We start from the raw sequence: 26,365 nt of genomic DNA, 5'->3' as shown, positions 1-26,365 counted from the left end.
ATATTTTTTTCAAACTAATCAGTCATTCAGGACTAACAGGCAGTAAACCATGAATGTGACTGATTTGTGCTACTGCTCTGTGGGAGCTTTCCAGGTACAAGACAGTACTACCAGCTTGTATGAAATGTGAAATTGTGACATTAGTCAATAACAATATATCTCTCCACTTCTTAGTATAAGAAGGGCAATCTGCTCAAGAATTTCGTTGTTCAAAGCACCAGTCCTTACCAGTAAAGAGGAAAAGCTTCTTCAAAAAAAATACCAATGATCCTAGTTCGTCTGAGAAAATAATAAAGAAAATTGAACCACCTGAAAAAAGCCAAATTCATCACAGATGGGAGAAAAAAATCCATGAAATGAAAATTTTGTTTCATTAGGGATAGAAAGTGAGAGCACAAAAAAATTAACAGGGTAGACTGCAGTAAAGGGTAAAATAATTGTAGTGTCATCAAGAGTAGTTGTTTAAATTGAAACAATTTCATGATAAGGAAAAACTCAGAACAAGGAAGCAAAACCAGCAAATCTGGGTTCTTTAGAGAATACAGATAGATTGTCATCTAATCAAGTAATTAGATGACAATCCAAGACAGTAGAACATTTATCCATTTTTATATGAATACATTCTAGGTTTCAGATAGTTTTTGCATTCTCTTAAGTTCTGAAAATCACAAGTTCTGACTTAGTAATTTCATATTTTTTAGCATAGTGAATTTTCTGAATTCACTAGTTTGTATACAGACAAATGCTTACATCATCTCATACGCAAACAAAGAAACTACAGAATTAGCAGCGTACAAAAAACTTTTAGACTGAATGAGCATAGTGCTAAAAAAACCTGCCTCTAATCTAAAACTTAATTTGATTAAATTATTACTCATTACTTTATACATATTTTAGCTAAATTCTCAGTCAAAAAGGCACACACTTAAATGTGTGTGTTAAAATGTAGCCAGTACTATTCCCAGCTAAGATTTTTAAATATATGACTATAACTATTTTATTGTAAGCTTGAAATGAATTCTCTATATTTTATCTTTACATCTGTAAAACTATTTAGAATAGTTTTTATAAATTATCTGATTTTGTTTAATTACAATCTCTTTGCCAGAAATTTTACTTTTGTATTTTAAATAACTGGTCATGGACTGTCTTCTCTTTATAGCTAGTTGTAGTAAATTTAAGATATTTCCTTTACTCTAATTATACTTAGTGTTACTTAGTTTGGATGGCTAATACTATCGGTCAACCATTTATTGCCAGAGGTAGTTAACATCCATGATAACTTTTCATTTACCATGCCTAAAAATATTACACTTTAGTGTGTTTTTTTGTATTTTTCTGATAAAGATGTTAAGAACATGCAAAACATAGCAAATTGTGTTTTCAATTTAAAGCATGAAGAAGTAATGTTAATTTTTTAAGCATCCAAACAAAACTTAATGAAAGACAATCATTGTTACAGATAAAATTTCCAAATATTATAGACAATATCCATTTAACATCATGAACTTCTCCAGAACTTCAAGAACAACGTCCAGCAGCAGGATTAGGACTTTATGAAACAAGTACAGAAAGGTTACAGCATAAAAAAACTGCATACAGTGTCAAAAATACTTATCAGAAGAGAAACTAATAAGTGATTCTTGCTGTACAAACATTCTTTGCACATCATAAGAATTAAGGCAACAGTTCTGGCATACATTATGACAGTTAAAACATGTATACATCACTACCATACCTCTGAAAAATAACAATCAGAATAATAGAATGGCACATATTCACCATAGTGAAATATATTTCAATATTAACACAAAAAATCAAGGTAGCTTCTATGACAAGAGGTTTTTATTACTCAATAATGCTTTTCATTGACTTTTGTCTGCAAAAACTCACACTGAAGCTTACTGTGGTTTCAATATTGCTTACTGTGGTTTGTTATTCTATATAAATCATAATATTTATCAAATTTAAAATACTGGAAATGTGTCAATTTTAGTCTGGATTCTGTGAACAGGATGTTATATATATAGTCCATTCGGATGGACTATACTATGGCCAGAAATAAAGCGACCAATTAAATGATTATATTAAAGAAAACTAAAGACAAGAAGGCATTACAATTACCTTCCAAACATTTAATCTTATAATGAGCAATACATAGAGCCTCAGTTGGCCAGTGCATAAACTGATGTTACCAACCTTAAACATTTAGGAATGGTGTGCTCCATACCATAATGTGCTTCCACTTGATAATTAAATACCAGATAAATTATGTTTGTTAATTTTCTAGCTCTTAAAATTTAAAGCACCTTTTCCATTACTTTAGATTACTTTTCCATTATTTTGAGATTAGATATTATCAATCTTTAGACCTGTTTTCAGCAGCAATGTAAATACATAATAAGTAAACAAAAAAGACAAAGTAATGCCATACATAAAAATATATATAAAATATAAAGCAGATAATTAATTTAGCATGCACTATATTTAAACAATTTGCTATGTCAATAAATTTAGTACCCTGTTTGTTATTGAAAAAGATTATACTGTAGTTGCTTATGAAAATATATTACCAAAAAAGTAAAAGTTTAGGTAGGAGTATCAGATCAACAATTATTATAAAAATTAAAAAAATCTGTTGTGGTCACTACATGACTTCCTTTATGCCTATCAAATTACATATAACTTTTTTTTTTTAAATAAGTACATAAAATTTTATTTCATTAATAAATTATGAAAGTTTTTCATATTTTTTACTTCTTTGTAAAAGCACAGGTTTTGGTTTACAGACTTCAATGGAAATATCCATTTTGACCATCCCTGAATCCATTTTGACTAGTTTCTGCATATCTGTACATACGTACATGCGAATGTATCTCGCATAACTCAAAAACGATTAGCCATAGGATGTTGACTATCCATTTTGACTAGTTTCGGCATGATGTCTGTAATAACTCAAAAACGATTACACGTAGGATGTTGAAATTTTGGATTTAGTACTGTTGTAACATCTAGTTGTGCACCTCTCCTTTTGATTGCAATTGACTGGTCCAAAAAAGCCCATAATCCAAAAACAAATTGGATTTTGGACTTTTTGTTAACTGCAATAATAAGCTCTCATTTAGAGCTTTTTAATGATATATCATAAGTGGTACTTATTTTCATAGGTTCTAAAGTTATAGCCAAATAAAATTGTAATTAATGAAATATTTGGATCTTACAAGAGGAAGGAACATCAATGGTTTTTTGTTTTTTCTATGTAAATATATTTATTTATTAATATATTTCTTTCTTTTTATAATATACTCGTACTTAATATCTACTATATTAAGATTGATATATATAAATATAATAATATTTATACAAATTAATATATTTTTATTAATTTATTACTACTAGTAATAATATATTAGTACTAGTTTATAATATTTATAATATTATTTACTTATATTTATTAATATTTATAATATAATATTATTATTTATAATATTATTAACCTGTGATTGTAAAAACGTTTTACACATAGAAAATAATTCAATAACAATAAAAAGAAAATATACAAAAAATATCAGAAATTATTAATGAAATAAAATTTTATGAACTTTTCATTTTAAAAAGATGTGTATATGTAATGTAATAGGCATACAAGGAAGTAATGTGGTGTCCATTTCAGATATTTTTATTTTTATTATTGAATCATTATTTATTGTAATTTTTTTTTTACAATCACAGGTTAATAATTATTCATAAATCAATATATTTAAATTTAGAAAAAAAAAGTTAAAAAAAAGGGGATGAAGTTGGATTTGAACCGATGTGCCTTCCCCTTGTAAGATCCAAATATTTCATTAATTAAAATTTTATTTGGCTATAACATTAGAACCTATGAAAATAAGTATCACTTATGATATAACATTGAAAAGCTCTAAATGAGAGCTTATTATTGCAGTTAACAAAAAGTCCAAAATCCAATTTTTTTGGATTTTGAGCTTTTTCAGACACTTTTGGTTCAGTCAACTGCAATCAAAAGGGGAGGTGCATAACTAGAAGTTACAACAGTCCTAAACATAAAATTTTAACATCCTATGGCTAATCGTTTTTGAGTTATGCGAGATACATTCGCATGTACGTATGTACAGATATGCAGAAACTAGTCAAAATGGATTCAGGTATGGTCAAAATGGATATTTCCGTTGAAATCTGATAACCGAAAATTTTCACGATCACAATACTTCATTTACTTTGTACAAGGAAGTAAAAATTTTAATTCCCAACACACACACACACACACACACACACACACACACACACACCAACCAACAATATTCAATTCCCAACAATATTGACATTGACCAGCTACAAATATAAATATATTAAGATCCATTTAAATTTAAAATTGACAACTGTTTCATTTAGACTAAATCATCACTGAATATAATGCTTCCACCTCAACAATTGTAAAGGGGAAGATCCGCTCCTTTAAATTATTTAAATTGATTCAGATTACAGGCATTTCTTATAGTACCAGGCAACAGTTAAAAAACTAAAATGTTAGAAAAAAAGTTTTTTTTGAGACATTGACCAATAAGTAGTGCTGTTCCAAGGAACAGCAATACTTCTTTTAAAAGTCTACCTAGTTTTATAATAGCTTTCACTTTTAGCTATCTCACCTCCTACATTACCCCTTAATTTATAAAAAATTAGAAGTACCTTATAAACAAACAAAAAGAGATCTAATGAGAAACACAGACATTTTCTGGAAAAAGGGAAAGAATGAGTTCTCCTACTCGCACCACACATTACTTGTACAATAGCTTTTTCAAAACTATAATCAGTTGAAGATAAGTGATGTAGATTGATCCCCAGCCATTGCAATCCATAGTTTAATTTCAAATGAACTAGAGCAAAGTAAATTTGATGAAGAATATCTACTGGAAAAAATTTCCTAAGAAAAACTAGCTGAATCTTTTAGAACTACTGAAATAGTTCTAAACGATTCAAATAATATAGTATGGAAATGTTATTCCACTTTTTATTAATAAAACTTTAATAAAATTGAAATACCAGTTTTTCATCGGCACACACTAGCTATCAAGCTGGAATAGATGTGTATTTTCATCTTATATTGTTCTGATTCAAGCGTAGAAGCAAGATTATGTGAAAACACTAACACCCTTAAAATCTCAAGATAATCTGATTTTCATTTTATTTATTCACTTTCTAAACTTATAATGGTGCTTAACTAATATGTACATACATAATAGCAGATTGTAATTCATAAATGCTTGTCTTTGTAAAATTGTATGCCTTTTATCTACTTTATTAACCTTACTCTGTAGGTTTTGAGTGAGTAATAATGATCATTACTACTCTTGTTCTTACAAACTAATATTGATAATAGTACCCAACTAGATGATCTAGTTTTATAGGCTAAATTTAGAAGCTATATTACTGCAACATTATAATTCACAATTCTTCAAAAATTTTTTAATGACATACAAGGCTTGGCTGAAAAATTTTTGCACATATGAGGGTAATTCAATTATTATCTGCAGTGTAGTTATAAATTTTATTGCAATACAAATACGAAACTTACATGTACATCATTTTTCAACATAGTCCCCTTGCATTGCACTTGGTCCATCGTTGCACAAGCTTCCTGATACCCTCATAAAAGAAGGTATTCGATTGAGCTGCGAGCCAGGAATGCACCACTTCTTTCACTGTTTTGTCCGAGGAAAATCGACGGCCCCTTAATGCCTCTTTGAGTGGACCAAACAAGTGGTAGTCAGAAGGGGCAAGATCAGGACTATACGGAGGACGAGCCGGTATTTCAAAGTTGAGTTTCTGGAGTGTTTCAGCAGTATGTGGACGGGCATTGTCGTGCAATAACACAACACCTTTCGACAGCAATCCTCGGCGTTTGCTTTGAATTGCAGGCTTTAGCTTGGCAGTGAGCATCTCACTGTAAAGCGCACTGTTTATTGTCGTGCCCCTTCCTCATAATGTTCCAGTATCCAGTATTGGGCCTTGTGAGTCCCAAAAAACCGTAAGCATCAGTTTTCCTGCAGATGGTTGGGTCTTGAACTTTTTTTTTGCAGGGCGAATTTGGATGTTTCCATTCCATACTCTGCCATTTACTCTCCGGCTCGTAATGATACATCCATGTTTCGTCACCAGTGATGATTCTGTCTAAGAAGATGCCCTGTTTGTTACCATAGTGATGCAAATGTTTTTGGCAGATGTCCAAGTGCGTTTGTTTATGCAACTGTATAAGTTGTTTTGGGATCCATCTTGCACAGACTTTATGAAACCAAAGTCTGTTGTGGATAATTTCGTAGGCAGAACCGGGACTAATTTGCAGACAATGTGCCACTTCATCAATAGTTACTCGTCTGTCTAAGAAAACCATGTTATGTGCACACTCAATGTTTTCCTAATTTGTGGTGGTAAACAGTCGTCAGGCTCCTTCATCAAGCATAACATTTGTGTGACCATTTTTGAATTTTTCAATCCATTCGTAGACCCTCCATTGCGGCAGTACACTTTTCCCATACTGTACCGAAAGTCTTAGATGAATTTCGGCCTGTGATACACCTTCTGACCACAAAAAACGGATCGCTGAACGTTGCTCTTCTTTGGTGCAAACAGAAAGCAGAGCAGCCATGGTGAACGGTAGGGCAGTGATAATGGAACTAACCTAGCAGCATCAAACCTGCACAGACATAATAACAATTAAACCACGCATGCATCATCTACACAATACGACAGTACTACCACTAATAGCAACACGATATTATGACTACTAATAATTGACTTACCCTCGTATATGCATAGCACGGGAAAGAAAAAAGATATTGGAATGAAATAAAAAATGAATAAAAGTGCATAACCTTAGCTATAAAATGCAGTATTTATTTTTCAATATAATCTCCATTTACACTGATATATTTTTCCCAATGTGTGACAAGTTTTTTCATTCTGTCACTGAAAACTTCTGGCAAGATCCAAGTGGCCACAGCTTCCGTCACCTCATCATCAGTGGTGTAATGATTACCTTTGAGATCCCTCTTGAGGGAAAAAGTGGAAGTCACTCGAAGCCAAATCAGGCAAGTATGGTGGATGTAGAATAGGATCAAACTTCAACTTGCAGAATCATCAGAGAGTTTGCAGATTTTACGGTAACCCAATTGCTCGATAATATGGCCTACTTGTTCTTTAGATATGCCTAACTGAATAGTGATGCATTGCTGGGTGATTTGCCAGTCACTTTGAAGCAAATCGTCCACCTCCTCTCAATGTTTCTCGTCAGCCACAGAAATTGGTCGTCCAATGCAAGGTGCGTCCTCAATTGTTGCTTTATCAGCTTCACATTCATGAAATTTCAATGTCCACCTATTCACAGTATTCCTGTCAACAGTTTCACTACCATAAACCACTTTTAAACGATGAAAAATATTCGTAGGATTCACATTTTCTGTAAAAAATTCGACCACTGCGGCTATTTTAACTGTATTGACATTCGGGCATACTCAACTCCATTTTAACTGCTACTGAGAACAAACCAATACATGGATTTCAATGCATTATCGTAGGTTTGTAGGGGGGGAGTTTAGCTATCATGTGCTGTCATGGCCAACTCGATAGTACCTTTTGTCACCGTGTAACATGCTAGTGTACAAAATTTATCAGCTGAGCCTCGTACCTCAAAGCCATCTAGGTTTTTATATACACTTTTTTTACAGTACAGTTTTCTACAGTTCTAATAAATACATTTTAAACGAAGGCACTTAAAAAATCATGATCTGTTATAAATTAACTTTTGTGATTTTTTTCATTACTTTTTTTATAGCTATTACCTATTTTTAAGTAGTTTTGTAAGATCCCTATCATTATGGATTAGGGATTATATTCTGTGCACTGCAAGTAATGTTTTCGTCCAAGGTGGTAATCCATCATTGTGTGGAGTTTGATTCTACAAGCTAGTCAGGCTAGTGACCTAAGACGAGAAGACATGTCTGGTTCCTTGTTCCTTATTTAGTTTGAATGATTGAGACCATGCTAGTTCAGAATGGTATTAACTTTAGAACAGTGAATATTTCTTACTGAATAAGTCTGTAAGCATTTCACATTGACAAGTTCATGAGCAGACAGTGAAAGACCAATGTTCCATTAGATTTCTTGGTACACTGGTTCCTAATCAACATAGTGGAAGAAAGGTAATCAGTATTTGATAAAGAAAAACTGCAAGGCAAACAGATGCTGTACAACATAGTTCCAACAAGTTCATGCAAAATTTGGTCCAACAGAAAAACATCAGTGTTGCTACTTGATATAAGGCAGTTCATAAGAAGCTCAGTTTCATACTGTATAAAATGAATAAAAAATTATTGTACACAGACTGTGGAAAGCAAATTCAATGCTGTAAATAGTTTCAAGACTTTCTAGTGGAAAATTCTGATGATATTTTGGACTAAGTTTTCTGTTTTCTATACTGATAAGTCATAATTTCATTTATCCGGGTATATGTACACATAGAGCCATGAATTCCTCTATATAACCAGAAGACTGAGGTTGGACTGCAACATCCAGTAGAAGAATAGTCAGCCCAATATTCTTCACAGCCTATAAATCCAGCTTGTTGTAATGAAATCATTCACAAATTCTTGGGAGAGCTTACAGAGGATGAAATTAATAATGCTTGGATTGAACAAAACAGTGTGACCGCACATACAGCAAGATGTTTTAGACCATCAAATAATTTCTATAGGCTTGTGGCCACTTCATTCTCCATACTTAAGATTACCAGATTTGTACTTCTGGGGTTATGAAAAAAGTAATGTTTATTGAGGAAGCTATCATCACAACCTCCAGGAAATTCAAACTGCTATTCATGATTTCACCAAGAACATTCCATATGAACAACTTGTGAGAGTCTTCAAGAATAAGAAGAAATGCATCTTAGATATGTTTGAATATTTATGGGGAACAATTACCAACTACTGTAGAGTTAGTTAATATTACAATTGTTGTGCTAGTGCATGACAGGAATATAGTTACTTTTTGAAAGCGCTGTACATTTTATATTTTTAATTTATATTTTCTAACAAGGAGTGTGTAATATTTTACCGATATTACATTGTTTTCTTATGACCTTTGGTCACTAAAGTAATAATTACAAACAAAAGATATGCTCATTTGATTTAGTGTGTACATACACATCACGTGTGTATTAATTATTTAGGGAGAAATTAGTATTTTTTTATTTTTAATTTTGGTGGTCTAATTTCTATACATACTTCAACTTTTACTAAATTAACTGTTATGTCATGTCTGTTATGTCATGTTTTGCTACGAAACTGGATTTGAATCATTATCTTTTTTTTTTTCAAAACGGTCATTAAATCAATCTTAATCTACTAGTTTGAAATTTTGTAATTTTAACAACTATATTAAATATTATTCATGCTTTCTTTACAATTGATATTTTAAACCTTTTACAATTTGTTCCAGACCTAAAAAACTTACACAAGTTCAGCCTAACAAAGAAAAACTAAATTAAAAAAAAGCATTTTGTAATTTTATAAGAAAATAGAAAAAATCTTTTACTTATTAAAAAACTAGAAGCCACAAAAGAAACTATAAGACAATTTATTCTTGAGTAAAGAAACAAGTTTACTATAAAAGCATCAAGAAGGAACTGAAAGAAAAACAAGCATCAAAGCTCTGCATTACATAGAAATATAACATAAGGTATCTATAGTTAAACAAAAGTTAATCTAAGATAAAATAAAACAGAAATAGTAGAACTATCACACTAGGGCAGGGAATGATTAAGAGTGGTGGGTTAGAGGGCCTATCCCAAAAATTCATGTTTTTACTTTTGGATATTCATTATTTAAACAATTACGTAAAAAGTAAAATTAGATTGTATTACATATCTTTAACTGTTTTGCAAAACAATCTGTATTAAATATCACTTTTTAAAAAGATGTTTAAGAAAAGCATTGTCCTTTTTATTTATATTATAAAAAGTTAACCTGTTTATATTTAATAATTCATACTATGATTGTATAAATGTGCAAAAAATAGAATATAAGGGCTGTTTTTTTTTTTCAACCTCCGATGAGTTATAAAAAAAGACACATTGACGTAACAAAAATGGATTTTATTACTAAAAGTTGAGTAATACCTTACTTATTTTTCTACATAGTCGCCAAAACGACTGAAACATTTGTTATACTGTGACATCAGCTTTTCGATGCCTCTTCAAAGACATTTGTCACCAGTCAGGGAAGGTACATCTTGACAGCTTCCTGAAGTTCTTCATTGGTGGTGAAGTGTTGTCAGTACAACCATGCACTCAATTCTCAAAAGAGGTGAAAATCGCTAGGTGCTAGGTCTGGACTACATGAAGGATGGTCCAAAACTTGCCATTTGAATTTTTTGAGAAGGTCTTGAGTCACATTGGTAAAGTGCAGTTGTGGATCAAAACCGTGCCAGACGAGAGCATGCTAATCATTTGTTCTGGATTGCTCTGTGGAGGCAACGTAAAGATTCACAATAAACTTTGTTATTGTTATCTTCTGCTCCATGAAAACCACCAGCAAGACACCTTTATGGTCCCAATAAACTGTAGCCATTGTTTTCCTGTTTCTCAGTGTCTGTTTGAAATTTTTTGGCTTGTTTGGAGAAATGTGTGCATCCACTGCTTAGCCTGTTGTTTAGTTTCTGGATTGTCATACTGGATCTAGGTCCCATCACCAGTAATGATAAACTTTAAAAACTCTTCCCTTTCATTATTTTAATATGTGAGAAACATTAAGACTAACGCCATTTGCTGCATTTTGTGATTATCACTCAACATTTTTAGGACCCAACATGTACAAAGTTTCCGGTATCCCAGGTCACAATTGTGTACAGAGAAGACCTTGAAATTTCTGTAGAATGTTCATTTATTGTAAACCTCCATTTGTCACCGACAAAATCATCAACACGCTCAACCAGGCGTACAGGCTTGCATCCTTGCCCAACTTCATCATGGAAATCCATTCGTCCTTCTTAAAACTTCCCACACCATCACTCATAATGTTTTCACCACACACTAGGCTCATTCTGCAAAGGATTTCAGCAGCACTACATCCTGCTGCTTACAGAAAATCTATTACACGTTAAACTCACACTTGGCAAGAGCATCAATCGTAGCGGCTATGTTCAATTGCCTATAGTTTGGCTGACTGACGCAATGGAGCAACTGGCAAAGGTTGTGGTAGGGGGATGATGCAATCGCACGACGTGCATACCTCACTCCTGCCTATTTCTTGTTTACTTATATGGACAATTGGAGGTTGAAAAGAAAACAGCCCTCATACATGAATGAATGAGACCAACTTAAAATATAATGAACAGTATCACTAATGAATAAACAGCACATAACATATTGTTTTCCTCAGATAGGAGAATATCAATTAGCTGCTTTATACTACGTTATGTTATTTCCATTAACGTGATACACGAAATGTATCTAAGGTAGAAGCAGAACTAATCAGTATGTTTTCTTTTAAGAGTAACGACATTCATTGCGTAGTCAAACTGCGGTGAATAGAGTAATATAGTCAGTTGTAGGACTAAACATTATCTGTATTTCAGTGGGCTTTACATGCTAATTTGCTAGTGTGTTCCAACTCTGTGAAAAGCCACTTCATTCCATACTCTCCTTACCAAGCCTAGCATGGGATTTCATAATTCTTGGTAATTTCTGTACCAGTTTTGGGAATGATTTAGTCTTGGTTAAGGTCATCTATAACCACTGTAGTTATGAGATCATGACTTACAAAAAAAGCTGACCACACAGTTGTATAACTTTCCTATCACACAGCTTACACACACAACTTAATTTAAAATATTTATCATTTTATTTAAATAAAATATTTTTTGCTTATTTAATTTAATAATTCTAACTACAGTGTACGCACATTTAGTATTTCATTCACATGGGTGTGACAGTACTAGCAGCTACTTTAAATACTTTTTTACACTTTAAATATTATTCATTTATTTAATTCTATTGCTAACCTCTGATGCCACAACATAGCAGACTACAGCAGCTGTACATTAGTGCTCCTTGTGGTAAAAGGGGAGATCACTATTGACACAGCACTTAGCTGCTAGTTTATTTAGAGCATTTTTGGGGATGGGGTGCAATTTTTCAAAGCTTTTTTTGCAAATATTGTTATTTTTTAATTATTAACAAATGTGCCTAAAAAAAATATGACCTTAATTAGGTGAAATCTCGAGATACTGAGGGAGACCTTGCCTACAGCCACACCCCCTTGACCTTTTAAGTTGAAAATTTAATGGCATCACATATAGAAGTAATCTAACCAAGTTTGGTCAAAATTGGTGTAGTAGTTCTGGAGATATAATGTGATTTAGAGGAAAACACTGAAAATATATACGAACATCCAGAAAATTTCCATCCAGCTTTTGGGTTTTTTGGATACCTTAGGTGTCAAAACATAAAGATAAAGTGAAAACTGCCTATGCCCAAATTATAAAAATTACAATACTATCTCTTCTAAAGCTATAGCGCAGACATGAAAGTAATTAATAGCAAATGTTTTCATCTATTTAATTTTTAAACATGTCAAATTTCATACACAGAAGCTTTTAAATTACACTGACAACATCCTTTTCAAATATAAAAGAAATCACACGCTGAAAGGTTAGATGACCTGACTGGCTACATTATGCTCCCATATAGGAATAACATATACCTATATTTAAACTTGTCTGTCTTACACTACCATCTTTAAGGTATTGTATCTTTAAGGCACTACAATAGGTATTGTAGTGCCGAGTAAGGAAGGTGTGACAGCAGCATACTGAGACAAATGTTGTCAGGTCCAGGGGAGATGTTTAATTTGTAAATATTTTTAAAAATGTAACAGAATTTTTAACAAGTTAATAAAAAGGAATCATACCAAAACCAAGACACAAATTTCTTCGATCATCTTCACTAGCTTTATGGCAAAGAGCAACCAGATTTCCATTCATTACATCCAAAATATCTTCTTTTGTCAAATTCTCATTCAAAACTCCAATATGAAGATTAGCAATACTAACCCTGCACAAAAATAAACAATATTAATAAATAAAATATACTGCAAGACATACTCTACAATTATACTATAGACAGGTAAATATTAAATTTGTAAATGAATTATCCAAATACAATCTAAAATTCTAAATCAGCAGTATTACTTATAGATATTATAAGTATAAAGATCTTATAATTTAAAAATTTACATATTTTAAACAGATTATAGTCAAGGTAACAAAAATTTTTTTTATGAAAGGTATCAAGATATGAGTACACAGGTTGAATTCTTTATAACAAAATCACCAGGACCGCTATGATCCTTTCGTTATACATTTAATTATGTAGTAGCAAATCTTAAAAAATAAACAAGCAAAATGAAATTTTTGATTTATTTAAATGATACCAGTACAACATTAAGGAAAACTCATTACAGACAAAACAGAAATTAGTGAATCATTGTCCCCTGTTAAAAAAATCTGTAATCTTTTATTGCAATGCCTTTTAAGTTTCATCATTTAAAATGAAAATTTGAATGAAATTAACATTTTGAAAAATATTTTCAGAACATCTGGTAACAAAGTGAGAATATTTATTTATTAAACTTGTGTTTACATCAATCGGAGACAATTTTATTTATCGTCTTCATTTTCACTGCTTTCTGAATCACAAGCTACTAAAACTGAAACAGATGTAGCAGAAATAGGCTTTATGTTCTCTACAACTTCTTTGTCACTTATTTCATTTGCAACATAATTTCATTTCATCCATGCCAAAATAGTCCTGGAATGTCACTGATTTTTGAATAAGAGCTAAAGAATTCACTGCTGAATCCTGCAAGACCCTCCCTTTCAGGACTATCATCTTCAACGTAAGGTTCATCAAGGTTGCTATTTGTGCAGTCAAATATTTTTGATTTTCCCCAACATTTTTTACGGTCAATTCTTTTACCAGCGACCACGAATCTGAAATCATTTTGCAAGCGTGTTTGACATTTATTTTTTCATTTGAATTTGAATCTATACAGAGTAGTATTTTCTTTCGATCTGTACTGTACTTTTAAATACCCAGATCAAGTGGTTGTAAAACAACAGTGCAGTTTGCAGGAGAAAATTCAACATGAACATTTTTTAATCTGGTTGTAACATTATAAGCAGAGCAAATATTTACAAAAAGCAGCTTCAGGAACGCACGGGCATCCCGGTGATTTTGTATGTTTAACAGAACAACCTGTCTCAATGAAGGTTTGATGCCAAGAGTAAATATTGTAAGCTTACTAGAAAGCTTGCTACCCTACTCTCTATGAAAATTACTTTGAACTGCAGTTGCTGACTGCAAATCATGAAACCAAAACACACAGTGAGAACATTCCACACCAGTAAATGTATCCATTTTTAACAATACTGGTGGCATACTTCAAAACTAATAAACTATATAAATCAAAACTTTGTGTTTTGCTACAAAATGAGACCTCAACTGAATTTGTAAGTTATCTAAATAAATTTTCATATGCTTTTAAATTTGAGAAATCCTTTTTGAATCGTCCAGTACTTTGGTCACAGGATAACTTAGTGACACTGTCTCAAGTTCAAACTAGACAAAATTAAATAGGTGCCAAAGCCAATTAAGATGTAGTATATTTTTAATATTAATAAATTAGTAAAACTTGCATGAAATTAAAGCTAACTGAAATAAATATAATATAATAAAACATATCAACAATTTACTTAAATTTTCTTTTAACATTTTTTAAGCTAATTAAAATCACTAGCAAAAGACAATCTTAATCTCTCAGCTGTATCGACTAATATTATATTTAATATTGTATTTCCCCTTTATTTCATTTATCATATTTTGTAGCCAGTGTACTGATTAGCAAGCTGGTCTTGGGTTTGATTCTCAGCCAAGATCAGACATTTTTACATCAGTTATTTCATCCAACATATCTTGCTATTAAAATAGATGTAGAAACACGTTTGTAGTCATAATACAGTTAAAAAATTATAAATTACTTCAAAAAATGATTTCTCATTTCACTAATATTTGTCTGCATGTACTGGTGATTTCCACAATTGTTGCTGAAAAAATATTTTGTAAAAAAATAGTTTTCTTATAACATTGTAGTCAGAGAACCATTCTTACTTATAAATGTGAGTTTAAAAATATATTAATCAAGGCTTCAACAATTAAAGGATATAATTACATTTTTTAAATCCTTCATTTCTTAAACGTACCAAGTCTGTGCTTGCTGTTTCTTTTTATTCTTTTTATAAAACCCTATATTTTCTACAGCTGATGGTATAGGTAATAATTCATAATTGAGAACTTTTGGGTCATGTTCACAGAGATTTAAAATGTTATCTTCAACAAACTCAGGATCTAATAAAGCAGGAAAGTTACGAGCTTTATGTTGTGACTCAATCTGTACAAGAACAGTCGGTGATACTTTTTTAATCATACTTGACACAATAAGAACACCCATCCCTGTAAAAATAAATAATTCAAATTTATTTGAAAACAAAATCATAGCAATACAATTTTATATATCATTACTAATTGATGTACTTCCAAGTAACTATCAGTCTAATTTTACATAAACTAGAAGTTTTTTAACCAAGAAAATATAAATTTAAACTAAACTGATAAAAATGTAAAATAATAAACTGTTTCACAATGGCCCAAGACAAAAATGTATAATTATGCAGCCAGATGTTAATGGTTCATTAACACCTGAAATGTCTCAGACAGTAACATCTTTGAAAATAAAACAAAATGAAATGCAATATAATGTGCATGGAATGACAATTTAGTATCTATATATAATCATCCGATATATAAGGCTGCTTTTCTCATTTTACAGTACCGTTTTACAGTACAGTTTGTGATATTATCATGGCTCAACCAATCTCATTATCAACTTTTTACATTTATCCTTTACTTTTTCTATTTATTATCATTATTATTGATATTTCATTTTCACTTCCATTGCTATTTTTAACAAATTAATGCAGTGTAGGACCCTGTGAGTGTGCCTCCTAGGAGGAACATGTTAACACTAAATGGGGGACGTGAGCATATCGAAAAGAAAATATTATTAAAAAAATGTATTAATTTACTGAAAGGAAAGCAAAACAAAATACAGCTGACATAAAATACACATTTACACTGACATAATGCACTTATAAATAGGATTGTATCAGTACTGCAAAATGTACTTAATAATTAATTTATCAATACTAAATTAAAAACAAGTTTAATAATTATTAATGACTCCCTTGGGCCTGCCTAGCAGAACAAAGTTTTTCAAATGATAGTTTAATATTAGAAATAAACATTCTAAGTTCTTTTTCTACATTTAGCTGAGATCTATATTTTGTCTTCAAAGCAGCAATAGCAGAAAATCCAGTTTTGTAAAGGTAGGTTTTGAAAATGGTAATAGTATATGAAACGCTCTTGTTTTCAGTGCAGAAAACTCATCATCCACCCCTGCTAAATATTCAAAGAGCAATTTATTATTAAATTATCTTTTGTTTTTCCACTTACCATGAAGTCTATGAAGATTTCTTTTTCGGCAGTTGAGCGCCTTTCAGGAGTATTTAGAAATGGATCCCTAACCCACTTGTAACTTGCTATCAAGGTATAGTCAGCAAGAAAATCCTTTTTAAAATTCTTTGCCAGCATGGCTACATGATTTTCAACAGTTACAAAAACAACTTTCACATGCTGTTCTTCATCCTTGTAAGTTTTAACACATTCATCCACATCTGTAAACATTTCTAAGGTGTTTACTTTAAATTCAAATTTTTTACAAAAAGCATTAATTTTATCACTCGTATCCAACATATGTGTACTTGCTCCTTGGAGTTGAAGATTCAAAGTATTTAATTTCTTGAATATGTCACCCAAGTAGCTGAATTCCATCACAAATAAACCACCTTGAAATCTCTCGGCTTCTGGTCAGTTTTCCTCTTCTAGAAAAATGATGATTTCATCTCTTTAATTCATAAACACATTGCAAAAATTTTCCATGTGACAATCATCTTGCCTCACAATAAAATAATATCGCTAAATGTACTGCACCCATATCTTTACAAAGTGCAGAAAAGATTCTTGATTTTAGGAGTTTCATTTTTATATAATTTACTATGGTTACAACCAATGTTAACACAATATTCAGACCAGGACTCATTTCTTTGGAAGCCAAAGCTTCTCTGTGGATCATGCAATGTATCCAGATACACTGTGGAGATTTTTATTTCACAAGTGCTTGTATACTTTGGAATCTTCCAGACATTGAATAAGTACCATTGGTGCATATTCTGACGCAATTTTTTCACTCAATGTTTGCCTTGTGTATAAAATCATTTAAGATAGCAAATTAGCAAATAAAGCGAGTGCTGTTGCTTTGAGTTCTATTGGTTTGCAGAAGAGTAGTTCTACTGCTGACATGTCATCACAAAATTGAACATGGGCAATGAGACAAGCATATTTATTGCTTTGCCTTATCAAGCTGAATTGAAAACAATTTGTCACACAACTTTCCAAAAAGCTGATGTTGTACATCTTCAGGTATATCACCAATTCAACAGGCAGCAGTATCATTTGATAGAGGTATGAACTGCAATTGTTTGGCAAAATTATAAACATAATTTCTACAATCTCAACTGCAGCTGGAAAAATAAGCTCTTCATCAATAGCATGAGGCTTTTTACATCTGGCTATTTTATATGAAACTGTGGCAAATAAAGCTTTCATTCACAAAGTTTTTTTTTTAAATGTTGTTTGCTTTTCATACAAATTTAATTTTAATTCAAAGAATTCTCAGGGTTTGTTAACTTACTCACTATGAAGTGTTTCCAAATGTTGTTTAAGTTATTTTAAGTTTCATGCTGTCTGCTGCCAAAATTTTTGAGCAAATTACACACAGGAGCCTTCTTCTTCATTTACTTCATTAATGGTAAACCCAAAATTTAAGTGTTCTTGGGAGTGTTTCTCAATTTTATTTTCAGAACCATACTCATCTGTGTACGTTTTGATGCTTCACTATCATCTAATGCTCGCTTCTGCCCACTTAAAAATGTATAAATGTATTGTTGTGAATATTTCATATCATGAATAGCAATTAACATGCAAATTACAACATACACATTGATGATAAGATTTGATAGCAATAGAAGGACTCAACTGAGACTAGCTGGAATTGAACAAGATGCAGCATTTATACACATTTGTGCAGACGTTCAAGAATGTTCGAGACAAACTGGAACAGTTTCTCTCGAACATTCTTGAAGTTCCTTCTGCGAGAAGTTCCTTCTCGCAAAACTGCAAGAATGTTTGATATGGTGGAAATAAGACAGAGAGCAATATAGAGGCATCAATTTTGGTTTTGTCAATGCGGTGGGGATCGGTGTTACCAAATATCAATAAATTTACTTATTCTTGAAAGTTTGTAATTAAGGTTGTAGTGTATTTTTAGCTTCAAAATACATTATTATTGTACGAGAGGGGGGCACAATGAAAATTATGATTAAGAATTGGGTTGTAAATACTGAAAGGTTGAGAAACGTTGAATTAATGACCAATCTAAAAGATTTTCTTACAAATTTTTACAACAAAGGTAAAGAAATTTTCTTTCACAGAAATCTTTACCCAGTCAATAAAATTACAAATAAAAACTTTTCTGCATCTTTGTTTAATGAGTACAAATACGTAGTTAAATAATTTACATTAGTTCTTTCTATACTGTTATTTTATATTTTCAAATAATTTTTTTATTATAAAAATTGTTCTTTTAAAGTCGAAATGAACTTTAATTACATTTATTATAATTTTTTATAATTAGTTGTACATTTGCCCCTGCTCTGATGAAGATTTTACCACAATCACTTATGACCCACATAGGCAAATTCAGACCAGATCCTTTTTATCCACGGAGTAGAGCATTACATTCAACTGGAATAAAATATTTATTTACTTCTGGAAATAGCAGCATCACTTTGTCCTCAAATCCAAAGCATCAATAACAATATTTATTAAATGAGTGGACCAATTTAAAAAACTTCACAGGTCTGAAGCCAAACTCATCAATTTCATATCTGTGTCCGTAAAAATAAACTTCAGTTGTCCAGTACAGACAACTATCTTGAAAAAGTTTGAAAGAATTGCTAATACAGCAATGTTCCTATATTTTTCTTGATTTAAGAAGCATTTTTTTAGAAATAGGAATAAATGTGAACGTTATAAAGGGTTTGAGGCATGAATCCCTTAATCAAGTTATCAATAATAGCAACTTGTGGTTTAAACGGTTAGAAGTACATATCTTAGAATGACATCATGCTGTACAAAGCAATTAGGCTGGAAACTGATCATAACTTCACAAGAGCAAAAACCAAATATCAGAATGAGTAGTTTGTACATATCAAATCTTGATTATTTGAGATTCAATCCTTCTCATAATCAAATCTTGACTATTTGAGATTCAGTCCTTCTCATAAATCACTGCAAGTTAAGCAAAGCTGAAGGTAAAGTAATTTGTTCATGTATCCTAGTGATTGTACAAATCATAAATAATAATAATAATAATATAAACTGTATACAGTAATAAAATTAAGGTTATAGATACTGTTGTTAATTGATATTACCTTTATTATATCCAATAGTATTAATAAACCAAGGGATATTTTTCAATTCCTCCTGGGAGTTACAATAATCAATCACATTTTGAATACAAATAAAATAAAACTTCAGATTATGGATAACATCAACGCTGCCGTAAAAGAAAGATCTGAAACAAAAATATAAACATTATAAAAAAACTTCTAAATTAGACAATGAAATAAAGAAAAAACACAACTTCATTTCACATACCAAATAGAAACAGGATGTGTATACAAAGAAATTAACTACAACATGCAAATTTTACATAAGCATAAGTTGTAAAATTAATATACTAATCTGAACACATGTTACACTGGTTACCTAGCCATCTTCAATGCCACTTGCAGCATCAATTAGCATAAGACTAGATCATTGCCAAAAATAAATTATGAAAGAATATTTACAGCTACTACGAAAGTGAGTCTCAATTTTAAACATTTTTATTTTTTTAATATTAAAAAAATAACCATCAAAAAATAATCTAGAAGTGTATATTGGATGTATCAAACTGTAAAGCAGTTATATAAACTATGTAATTTTTTCATTTTATAATTTTATTTTATGTTTTCTACCAATGTAGAGATGATTCAGTTTATTTTTATAGAATACTATTATTATATAAATGTCCACAACATTTACATTTTTTGATAATAATAATAATAATAGATTCTAGATTTGAATCCTAGTCATGTTGGGCAGTTTTCACACACTACCAAAACACATCTCTGATCACATAAAAACGTTAAGTTGACTGAAAGTGTAAATCAGCTTATTGTCACCAATACAATAAAAAATGTAATATCACACAAAAAAATACTGTAATAATACAAATCATAATAAAAATAATATATTACATATTCAGTCCAATCTTTGTCTTCCTCTACTGCTTTCACTCTTTACTCATCCCTCTATTATAAAAATTAACTAACCTTAAAATCTTCTTAATACATTGCTATTTCATCGTCTTAAAGGATTTCGCCAGAAATTTCTCTTCTCTTCTATTTATTTAAGACTTCTTCATTTCATTTTATACTTTATTAACCACCCTCCTAATTTTCAACATCCTCCTAAAACACTGTTCAAAATTCTACGTCAAGTTCTGTGTCAAAGTTGTCTGAAACATTTTGAGCCTAACATAGAAAGACATTTTTTCTGTCAAATATGGTTTTATTTTTCAACAAAGTCTCCTTTTAAGTCGATACACTTTTTCCAGCGATGCTCTAACCTCTTTAACCCCTCCAAATAGTAGCTGGTGTCTATCTGCAAAACAGACATTTATATATGCGATAACCTCCTTGTCCGATGAAAATCTTTTTTCCTCCAAGCAAAACTTTAAGGTTAGGAAGCAAATAAAAGTCGCTCGGGGCCAGATCTGGTGAATACAGTGATTGATCAACTAATTCAAAGTGCAATTCATGAATTTTAACCGTGACAACCATCAAAGTGTGGGCAGGCACATTGTCCTGATGGAAAAGCACTTTCTTCTTCTACAAATGTGGTCACTTTTATGTAATTTCTGCCTTCAGCTTTCAAGTAATGATGTGTAATACTGTATCATTCATTAGTGTTTTAACTTTTTGAAGATAATCGATAACCAAAATTCCGTTACTATCCCAAAAAAAATTCGGCATCACCTTCCCGGCCGATGGAACAGTCTTTGCTTTTTTCAAAGCAGATTCACCCTTTGCAGTCTGTTTTGACTGTTGTTTCATCACAGGAGTGTAGTGATGGATCCACGTTTCATCTACGGTTATGAATTGATGCAAAAAATCTGACTCATTCTGCTTAAACTGTTCCAGCAGGGCCTTGGAAATGTTCATTCAAATGCGTTGTTGGTTCAAAATGAGCAAATGTGGCATGCAACACGCGGATAGCTTACACATATCCAATTCTTCAGTTAATATATGACAAACATCTTCATTTGATTTGCCCAAAGCCTCTGCTATCTCTCTAACCTTAATTTGTCGGTCATCCAGTACGATTTGGTGAACTTTTTCGATATCGTTAGTGGTTGCAGTTTTTGGCTGTCCCAAATGCTCATCAACCAAGCTGATATGACCATGTTTAAATTCAGCTGCTCATCTTTTCACAGTGACAAATAATAGGACAGAGTCCCCATAAACAGCGTTCAACTTGGTTTTAACTTGCAAAGGCGTACTGCCTTCAAATGCAAGTATTTAATCACGGCATGATATAAATACTTATAAATTAATAAAATTTTACATTTTCATACCATTCAAACAATAATCTAATTTCATTTAACTGACAATTACATAACGTATATACACACACACATATATATTTAGCTCGCTTATTTTTACCCATCTCTGTAATAAAAATTGTAGTTCAGTATTGTTAGTGTGAAACACTCTTATACAAAATCTATATCAAAAATGCTTTTACTAGTCACACCTGAGGAGGATGATCAAGGACTTTTATAGATAGCAGTATGTTGTACCACTGCTATCTAAGTACAACCCATTGGGGTGGTTCTAATGGTGAATTTGTCATCGCAAATCAGCTGATTTTGAAGTCGAGAGTTCTAAGGTTCATATCCTAGTAAAGGCAGTTTCTTTTCAACGGATTTGAATACTAGAGCGTCGATGTGTACTTTGGTGGATGGGTTTCAATTAACCGCACACCTCAGGAATGGTTGATCTGAGACTGTACAAGGGTAAAGTAAATAAAAAGGAGTCGATGCTATCACTACAATATTTCTAAGTGGTAACTAACTTTGGTGTGAAGTTGCAAATTTGTTTTTCCAGAAAGGTAGTTAAAACTTCACTGTTAATAAAGTGAAGCCTGTGAATAAAGTGAATATATGATGAAACTCTGGAAATGCAGTAACCCTTGGAAATCACCTGGAAATATTTTTATGTTACACTGCTGAGCTGGATTTCAGAATGGAATGGCGGAAGATTTTGGAGTGACAACATGTAAAAGTAGTAACAATGTTATGGGTCATATTCTTGAAAAAGCTTATAACTCAATTTATTTTCCCAGTAGAGCACAACAAATAAATAATGCAAAGTTACTATGGCAAATGTACTATCATTTACAAACTTTTGATGCATTAGATTGCACCCACATAAAAATAAAAAAAAAACCAACAATGTTTGGGGACAAATATATTAATTCCAAGGGTTACACCAGCATAAACTTTCAGGTGACGTGTGATGAGGAAAAGTGTACAAGCATTAGCACCGAGTGGCAGGGCTCTGTTTGAGAATACAGACGAGTGATATTCAGGACATTATCTCTCAATGTGACGCCACTGCTTATTTGCTAGGCAACTCTGGCAACAATATATCTCCATGGATGATCACGCCATTCAAGACACCTGAAGGCAACATTAAATATTGATTTAACAGCAAACAAGCTAAAGAAACAGTCATAATAGAAAGAGTGTATGGTCAGCTCAAACAGTTTCCCAATCCTTGGTAACTGCATGCAAATATCACTAGAAAAGGTACCAAAACTAACAATGAGCTTCACTGTGCTTCACAATATTGCCAAACATCTTAGACTTATTTCATTTCGAGGACATGGAAGAAGGTAGAGAGGAATATGAGTTCACCGAAGAAAAAGTTGGCGAAGAGATAAGAAAATACAAGAAAATTATGTTGGGAACAGAAACAGTAGTATATGTTACATTTTATTTAATTTGTAATGTTTTATGCTGAATGTTGAACCTAAATTTATTGTTTGGAATACATATTGTATAGCCTCAATTACAGTACAATCTGTTTTTTAAAATCATGATTACAGATTTCTACAATACAAAATAATGAGAATAATATAAAAAATTAAAATTATTTTTTGATAGTCAATAACCAGCTAGCTACTTTACTGGTTGGCCTATCAATATCACATCGCAGTTACATTCTTTTCTTCACTTGAACTACAGAGATTTCAATCCCAGTACCTTGGGGATACATACTACATACATCTTCCTTCTTTTTTTCATTAATAACTTTTGGCACTCTTGACATTTTTTTACAACATTGGGTGTTCTGCGAGTAATTTGATGAAAAAATAACTAACTGTCCACAGTGTTCTTATCGTACCCTTCACTTGATGACATATTAAAAAAATCTAATGTAGACATCACATGACTTCCTTGTACGCCTATCAAATTTTATGTACACATTTTTTGTTTCACTTCATTTAAACTTATTTCATTTGAAAGTGAGGTATGATCCTCCAACTCTTTAATAAAGTGAACATTTACACAACTGCTAAAATATTAGTTAACATCAAACATTTATTTAATTATTAATTCTACAACCTTACTTGAAATATTAGGATAGAGTAAGTCCATTTATTACTCTTTAAATAAATGTATGTCTTTATCTAACACTATGTTTTTCTTAAATTATTACAATGTAACCATCAACAAAATGAAAAAAAAAAAACTATTAATCAGATGTTTCACCAAATATGATGTGGACACCACATGACTTACTTATACACTTATTAAATTACATAAACACATTTTTTAAAAATGAAAAGTACATGAAATTTTATTCCATTAATAACTCCTGATATTTTTTCATATATATATGAAAAAAATTTAATTGTTATTGTTGAATTATAATTTATTGTAAAAATGTTTTACAATCAATATACTTAAATTAAAAAAAAAATAAGTTAAAAAAAGTAGATGAAGTCTGATTTGAACTGATGTGTCTTCCCCTTATAAGATGCAAATATTTCATTAATTAAAATTTCATTTGGCTATAACTCTGGAACTAATGAAAATAAGTACCACTTATGATACATCATTGAAAAGCTTTCAATAAGGGCTAATATTACTGAAGTTAAGAAATAGGTTTTTTGAATTTTGGGCTTTTTTGGATATTTTTGGTTCAGTCAACTGGATTCAAAAGGCGTGTACAACTAGATGTTGTAACAGTCCTAAATCCAAAACTTCAATATCCTACGGCTAATCGTGTTTTAGTTATACAAGATACATACATACAGATGTCACGCCGAATGGATATTTCCATTGAAATCTGAAAAATATCTAGATGTAGTGTTGATTATTCACTTCAATTTGACTTAAAGTTATCACTACACTCTAGATTTTACTATGAAGTTGCTATGTTATATATAACTCACCCTTCATTTACATTCATAAACATCATCTTCATTTATCCTCTAAAAAGTAATACCTTAGGGTGGTTCCAGAGACAAACAGAAAAAGAGAGTCCTTAGAAGTACAAAACCTTCTAACCCTACTTCCACAACAATTATTCCTAATGCAAAACAAAAAAAAAACTCACCCTTTCACTTTTTCAGATGTGCTCCAACATTTGCCTAAGTTGTTTAGTAAATAGTGAATAATTTGAACTACTTATAAATATAACCAATACAAACAGTAAAATATTTGAATTTTTAAACTGTCGCAAATTAAGTTTCCTCGAGTAAAAACATTATTATATAAAAATATTAAAGATTAATTTTTAATATAATAAAACTTTCAGTAGTAAGAAACCGTTAACAGAGTTTACTTCATTTGAAAATTTTCCCCTTCTACACAGGTCTGTGTCTGCACATATTCATTTTTAAATGTTTTGTACATATTCTCACTCATTCTTACTTTATTGAATTGGAATTCATGTAACTTTCTTTTGTTTTAGGTTAAAAAAACAATCCCCAAATCTATACAAAATTATACATAATTTAATTATTGATTTGTGGCAGAAAGTACAGTTTTATATTCTTGAAGGATGTCATATGAGAAAGGAACAATGGTGAAAATATTAACAGAAATATTTTTAAAAACCAATTTTCAACAATAGTTCTGAAAAAAATTATTTTGTTTCATGGGTTTTATTAATAGCAAAAGAAAAATTATTTTAACTAACCTTAATGGATTTGAAATATGAGTAAAATTAGGTCCCAAAAGAGGTGTATTAATAAGAAATGCAGATACACATCCAGGAACTGTGAATTCTGACTGTCCTGGATCAAAATCTATCACCAAAACTTTATCCCAAGATGACAAACTACGATTAACAAGATATCGAAGCAATGTAGATTTTCCTACACCACTACCACCACAAAGAATAGTCCTGGATCCTAGAATAACAAAGAATTGAACAATAACAAAAGAATATATGAATGACAAAAAATACATGTACATCACAAATTATATTATCATGATATTACTAACTTGCACATTTCTATTATAGTGAACAATAAACCCACAATGTCTACTGGAAACTTCTGAAAAGCATACAGTACAGGAGCCAGAGAAAAATATCATTGTTAGGAGATATTTAGATCAAATATTTCAAGTTTGTTTTAATTTTATGACCCCCAAAAAATAAAAAGAATATATAATGAATATTTCACAACCCCCAACCTCAACCCAATAAAACTTAATTAAAACTATTTTAGCTGCACTAATAGCAACAGGTATGAACACGCATGTATGAAGTACAAAAACTAAGCAATTTACAGGTTCCAACTTGATATGTACGTGCTCCTTGTAATTTAGTCTGCTTGCATAATATTCACTATTAAGACGTTATGTTCAAACATGCATGTGATACACGCTTGAACACATCATGCTCACAGCAGTATAGAAAAGGCATAAGGGAT

The 26,365-nt window shown here is 31.2% G+C and overlaps 1 protein-coding gene across 9 annotated transcripts in view; it reads right to left on the bottom strand.

Annotated features, from left to right (window-relative positions):
- The window catches only part of LOC142324667 (polynucleotide 5'-hydroxyl-kinase NOL9-like), an 81,405-nt gene that overhangs the window by 10,554 nt on the left and 44,486 nt on the right, over window positions 1–26,365 (bottom strand). For 3 of the 9 annotated variants that reach the window (XM_075365540.1, XM_075365539.1, XM_075365538.1), the window contains exons 4-8: window positions 25,627–25,840; window positions 19,741–19,883; window positions 15,334–15,583; window positions 12,984–13,126; window positions 229–309 (exon numbers count right to left, since the gene is read on the bottom strand). In XM_075365540.1, coding sequence (XP_075221655.1) covers window positions 229–309; window positions 12,984–13,126; window positions 15,334–15,583; window positions 19,741–19,883; window positions 25,627–25,840 — 831 coding nt within the window. Of the gene's footprint in view, window positions 1–228; window positions 310–2,199; window positions 2,373–6,680; window positions 6,716–7,384; window positions 7,411–12,983; window positions 13,127–15,302; window positions 15,584–19,740; window positions 19,884–25,626; window positions 25,841–26,365 lie in introns of those variants that run through there. The other 6 variants (XR_012756350.1, XM_075365543.1, XR_012756349.1 and 3 more) reach the window with 5 other exon arrangements.

The sequence above is a fragment of the Lycorma delicatula genome, chromosome 5 (genome assembly GCF_047948215.1).
Source record: "Lycorma delicatula isolate Av1 chromosome 5, ASM4794821v1, whole genome shotgun sequence".
NCBI lineage: Eukaryota > Metazoa > Arthropoda > Insecta > Hemiptera > Fulgoridae > Lycorma > Lycorma delicatula.
This window is presented reverse-complemented; position numbering and strand designations above follow the sequence as displayed.